This window comes from Myzus persicae, unplaced genomic scaffold, assembly GCF_001856785.1.
Source record: "Myzus persicae strain clone G006 unplaced genomic scaffold, MPER_G0061.0, whole genome shotgun sequence".
Classification (NCBI taxonomy): domain Eukaryota; kingdom Metazoa; phylum Arthropoda; class Insecta; order Hemiptera; family Aphididae; genus Myzus; species Myzus persicae.
The window spans coordinates 4,361-11,119 of record NW_019101358.1 but is presented as its reverse complement, the minus strand read 5'-3'; the positions used below and the strand labels follow the sequence as shown (position 1 = coordinate 11,119).

Here is a 6,759-nt window from a genome sequence, read left to right as displayed (position 1 = left end):
AAGTCCGCAATCGTGTTATGTTTTTTTCAGGTAAAAAGGTAAAAAGTCCGCAATCGTGTTGCACCGCTAAATACTAACCTATAACATTCAATAAAATTATAACAATAATTAATTTGTCTACGAGTAAATTCATTTGATTCGACCCTTGTCAACCGAACTCCATATCTGGATCGCAACAAGGCCTTATACACAGTATACCTAATACATTATGGAATTTCCTATCATATATCATAACCTTAAAAATTATGTCTGAATTATGCGGACTACTAAAAACAATAAGAAACATGTTGTAAACTCACCCTTTACCTCTTATGCTCATCGCATTGTTTGGTATTGTTGACAGGAAACTATTATTTATACATTTTATATTATATATGATAGGTATATTCATTTTCAGATATTTTGTTTTATTGTTTTCTCTTTTGCTCTATTGATGAATGTGTTTTTATAATTCTTGAACAATAATAAGTATATAAATATATTATTTTAAGTTTTTTAGACTTTTACTCCAACACTATTCCACCTAAAAATGTTTTCCTCAGCCAATTGGACTTAAACTCAGAAGTTTTTTAGGTTAACAAATAAAGAAAAAATGTATTTTATTTTCTTGAGCCAAATAAATAAATTATTATTAGTATTATATCAATATGATGTAATTTTAACAGACATTACTAACTAAACTTTCTATTTAAGATAATGTTAATGCTAAAATTGTTTTACTTTAATTAATGTATTACACACTTACATTTTTTATCTACAAATTTTGATTTTTTTTATGCATAATATATATTATTTAAGCCATTTTTAGTGCATACAAATGTGGACCTTAATGATAATTACATAGTTGAGTTAGGTATTTTTGTTTTAAATCATCATTCATCTCATATTATTGAACTAAATATTTTAAAATATAATCTTACAAAATATATTAGTAATTTAGATATTAATAGATACTTTGTACCACCCAGATGGGAATTATTTTTTAATTTTTGTATTTGAAATTAATGATAGTTCTATGATTATAATTCATAATAATATGAATAATAATATAATCTTAGAAATATTAAATGTTTTTATTCATTCATATGATGTAAGACATAACATACTTCACTAATTAATTGTTTTCTTGGTTTAAAATTTAAAAATAATAACTAGATAAGTTCGAATTGCCACTATTTAATTTAAAATAAAACTTAATATATTTTAGGTTGTTCTAGCATTGGGCGATTATCTTAATGTTCAATGCCATGCATGCATTGGTGGCACAAACCTTGGAGAAGACTTAAGAAAATTGGACTTTGGGCAACATATTGTTTCTGGTACTCCTGGACGTGTTTTTGGTATGTAAACAAGATTTTATTTATGAATTTTTGTTGATTTATTAAAATGATTTAACAGATATGATTAGATGCAAAGCATTGCGTACTCGCAATATTAAGACATTGGTGTTGGATGAAGCTGATGAAATGTTAAATAAAGGATTCAAGAAACAAATATATGATGTTTATCTTTTTTTGCCACCTGCTACTCAAGTATGATTAAATTATTATTATTTACCTACAATAATGTAGTTGCATATTTTGTATTTTTATGCTATCCCAATAATTTTCAGCTAATATTTTAATTTTAAAACTAATTATTATTACATTAATTTTAATTTTTTGATCAATTTACCTAAGTCTTCTAACTTTTATAATTTATTGTAACTAACAGTGTCGGCTAGTGCGGTTAATTTAGAATGTACCTACCTATTTAGGCTGGTTAAAAAGTATTAATTTTGTTATCCATACGTACCACAAATTAAGTTCCTATTTAAGCGCTTGTTATCTTGCAGCAATATGAGAAGGTTGGAGACTCAAAATTATTATTAATAAGGCACATCGTTTTGTATCCTGTTTGTCTTAATTTGTGGTACATATCCAAAATAATGTACTTTTCTAAATTTAATCACGGCCATTAATGGCTACTGTATGGTGGTGTGCATAAATTAAATTTTTCTATTAGTTTTCTACTAATAATTATTATTTACTATAGGAATCTAATAATTTGTATATGATGTTTTTGACGTGCTTCTATGCTCAATAGTAAGGGGCCACTGGTAACTAATTAAATATTTTTTTATAATTTTATAAGTTATTCTAATATCAGCCACTTAACCTCATGAAATATTAGAAATAACTAACAAATTTATGACCAATCCAATAAGAATCCTACTAAAGCGGTTTGTAAAAATTTGACTGGAAATGCGTTGTTTTAAATTTTTAACTAATAAATATATTTTATAGCGATGAATTGACACTTGAGGGAATTAAACAATTCTTTGTTGCTGTCGAACGCGAAGAATGGAAATTTGATACTTTATGTGACTTGTATGATACACTAACTAATAACTATAACTCAAGCAGTTTCTGTAGTACTAAAAGGAAGGTTAGTCGTTGATCATTAAAATAAGATTAATATGTGAATCATAATTAACCTAAACATTGAATTGCTTAGGTGGACTGGTTGACAGAAAAAATGAGGGAGTCAAATTTCACTGTTAGTTCGATGCATGGAGACATGCCACAGAAAGAAAGGGATGCTATAATGAAAGAATTTCGCGCTGGACAAACGTAAGTGTTCCTAGCATGTCTTTGTAATTTTTTTTTTTTAATATTTTAATTGACTTAATAACTTATAACAATGAAGCTGTTACACATTTTTCTCATTTATTATTGATATGTATGTACAGGAGAGTTTTGATTACAACAGATATTTGGGCTCGTGGGATTGATGTACAACAGATTTCTTTGGTCATAAATTATAATTTACCAAAAAACCGTGAATTGTATATACACAGGTAATATATTTTCTTTCTGAACTAAACATATAAAATACAATTAATACTCATAATAAAAAATAATTTTAATAAGAATTTTATCATATACTGTGCTGAATCTAATTTGTTAAGAAACAAAATAACAATCATTTTATTTTTAGAATTGGCCGTTCTGGAAGATTTGGCCGCAAAGGTGTTGCAATAAATTTTGTAAAGAGTGACGATTTAAGAATTTTAAGAGACGTAGAGCAATATTATTCCACCCAGATTGACGAGATGCCTATGAATGGTAAAGCTAACTAATAGTTATTGTATTATTGATTGTGATATATTGTGCATTAAAATTAATGTAAAATGAACACTAATAACTTATAATTTTACATATGTAACTTTGAAAACGAACAGCTTTTATTTATTGTGAAAACTATATTAATTTTTAAAGTATATAACATGATTTTCTTGAATAAATACAGTACAAAGCTTATACTATAATATTGTTTATATTTTTCAGTTGCTGATTTGATATGAGGACATGAAAAATGAGGCGTAACCCAAAAAGGAATATCTGATAGATAATCTCATTGTTCAGTTTTTTTAAATTCAGATGTGTCATAATATATTGAATTTCTTTGCTATTATATATTTAAATTAAGAAACCTTTGCATTTAATATTATTATTATTTATGAATTTTTTTTATTAGCCAGTCTGTGGTTTTGGAAAAAAAAGTTAATTAGCTGTAGAATGATAATATTTAAACTAATATTTTCTTACTATTAATTATTATTATTTAGAGTTCAAAATTGTAATTTTATTATTTATAACTAGAGCTTGGATGTTTATAACTAGAGCAAGAACTTACATGCATTTGCATGTTTTTTCTGGTTTAGTTAAACGTATGCAGAGTAAGTACACAATACCTTTCACAATGTTTATGATCAAAAGCTATAAGTTTTTAGTGCATATTTTGATGGTTTATCGAAAATTGAGCACTTTGGTGAATATTTTCTATGAATCAAGATCAACAATTTGTTATAAACTTATAAAGACGATAGAGATAAATTTTATAGTATCAAGTAACTATTTATAGTCAGTGGGTGGATTAGATTAGTTCTAGTAGATTTGCCACGTGTGTATAAGTTCCATGAGTTTAATTTGTATATAACATTCGTGAGTAATATGCCAAAAGAAAAATTCGACAAAAGCTTATTGTTTGTGTGATTTTGTAATCGAGTTTGGTGAATCTGTATTTTCAACAGATAATAATTAAGAAGAATGGGATCCGACATTCAAACAAAAATTCAAATTAATTTACTTATAGTGAATAATAATAAAATTAATTTTTAAAGGCATATTTAACCGCATATTTTTAATTTTTTGATGCATAAGTGCATGTTTTTAAATGCGTATTTGATGATTTTTTAGTGCATGAAACTCCTTGCTCTATTCATAACTGTATATTTTGTGAGCGCAGCTAGAATTATAACAGAGTATGACATAAATTTGATTCTTGATGATCTATACTCTGTCTTGCTAGAAAGAACATCCAAATAAACTGGCTGGGCAGTCTCTAGGACTAAATTCTCCCACCATGCGGTATCTTTATGTGAATACCACTTTGCACTACCATGGGCATTGGCGTTCATACGAGTAAAGTGGTGGGAATGCTCAACTATAGACAACTATTAGTTGCCTTCTCTCTTGCTGAACCTAGTTTAAATTGAAAATCTGCAAACTTTTTCACTTATTTGAGCTTATAATGACTATTTAGTAGCATGTTTACTAGATAAAGTCCGATATTAATTTCAACGTTAATTTCAAGTAAATAGTACCAACGAAATCAGTTGACGTTAAGTTGGTGGAGTCTTTTTAAATTAATAAAAATATATTGTTGGATTGTCAAATGTCTTTTAAATTAAGCTATGTAAAATTGTATTTATATTATGCCAAATTGGATGTTTAAAAATAATTTCTTATCCCAGTATAATTGTTAATGAAAGAATTTTAGGTTCAATTTTTAAAATACCAACTACATTATATTTTACTATTTAACACCTATGCTCTATTTATTACATTACATAATTATATTATAATATCTATATATTTCCACACACTCTTGGCATGATAATACCAATTATTTGTGTTGCTCTATCTGTCGGTATGAGTAAGTAATAAGTATAATAATGAGGGGTACATTAAAAATAGTAAAATGTGTTGTTAAGCAAAATCGCCAACTCGCAATTCTATTATTTAAGTGTTGAAAAAATTTAAGATTTGAACAAAGGGTAGAAATATGTATTAGTCTTATAATTTTAGTTTTGAGCTTAATTTATTTGTCACATTTGAGTTAGTTGCTTGAAGAGTTAATTGTTAATCTTAGTATAGAATAGCAGCGTTGTAAAGCATTTGAGTATTAATAATACTTTTTTGATTATTCAGTATTTTTTTATGTACTTTCAATATCCAGTATTTTTGTAGTATTTTAAATACTTTTTTTGTATTGAATACTCAACTAATTTATTTCTGATGGTTCATTTTATTTGTTTTATTTTCTGATTTTCTTGTACATTCTCGAATATAATATATGTGCTGATTATTTTGATTTATTTTTTATTTAGTTTATATTCAAATGTGGAAATGATAATAACCTAAACACATTATTTCAGTGACGTATTTAGAAATTTGCTTTGGGAGGTATATATATTTTTACTAATATTCTTTAAACTTCATTAGTTTCCAAAAATGACTTAAACTTTATAGGAAACAATTATTTATTATGTTATTAGTTTAATAGTTTATTACCTACTACAAAAATCAATTTTTTTTTGTGGGTACTTGCGTACATTTTAAATACTTATAAAAAGTATTTGAGTATTGCTATTGAGTAGGTATCGATACTATAGGTAATATAATGGTATTACTTAAATCCGATGTCTTATTAGTATTCGACAAGTATTTTAGTAGTTTTGTAAGTAGATATCCACCATTTATTCTGTACTTCCTACACGGCTTGTTACATTTTAGTTGTATGATGTATAAACAAAATTATATTATAATTTATCATAGTTTAAACACCGAATAAAAAATCGTAGTATAATATTTTCGTGTTGTATCTATAATAATTAATAATATAAATTATAGTTATCATTATAAAATTATAGTTGGACAATCAAAATATCAAATATTATCTCTCACCAGCCCTCGCATTATAAGACAAGAGTTTAGTAGACAGACGATAACAATAATTGACAGGATAACACTATTGTAGTATTGTGCCAACCTAATTGGACGGTTTTTATGTAAAGGGGCACAAGTCATATTTTGACATTTTTTTTTTATACATTAATTTTGTGTGAAATTTTATGCCCGATCGAATGGTAGCACTGTCGTGGTCGCACGATGATTTGTTATCACCGTATATTGAAATGCGATAAGGCACAAGTCTAAATAAACGATTTTTTTTTTATGCAAAACGGCACAAGTCAAATTATTTAATTAATATAATATTATAATTTTATTAGTTTATATTAGTTTTTATTAAACAACCAGCTTACACGATGTCTAAAAGGACATTAAATTTATTATCTCGTGTTACAAGTAAGTATCTTTATATTATTATCTATATTTGTTCTGTTATACAAATAATTAATTCAGAAAAATAATGTGGTAATTTAAAGCTTCAGAAACTAATGTCACATATTCTGCTAAGAGAAAACTTAATTTTAATGGACTTCCACATAAAAAAATCCAGGTAATTGACATTTCAAATAATTATAATATTATTGTTTACAAAATATATAATCTCAACTTAAGATTTTATAAACATGTGGAGGGACTAGCTAAAAATAAAAATTTTAATGATATATTTTTTTTATATTTCACTATATCAGTTATTATATTTATAAAGTTAAATAGATTTTGTTTTAGCCTAAACTTATTATGT

At 25.9% G+C, this 6,759-nt stretch overlaps 1 protein-coding gene across 1 annotated transcript; it reads left to right on the top strand.

Moving 5' to 3' along the window:
* Positions 1-1,207: 1,207 nt before the first annotated feature.
* On the top strand, positions 1,208-3,121 carry LOC111028786 (eukaryotic initiation factor 4A-III-like; the record flags this gene model as incomplete). Its single annotated transcript, XM_022307543.1, is given in 7 exon segments — positions 1,208-1,340; positions 1,399-1,537; positions 2,138-2,221; positions 2,286-2,427; positions 2,497-2,612; positions 2,732-2,839; positions 2,980-3,121. Coding segments are annotated over 7 exon segments (864 nt in total), but the record flags the coding sequence as incomplete, so codon positions are not given.
* Between the last annotated feature and the right edge of the window lie 3,638 nt (positions 3,122-6,759).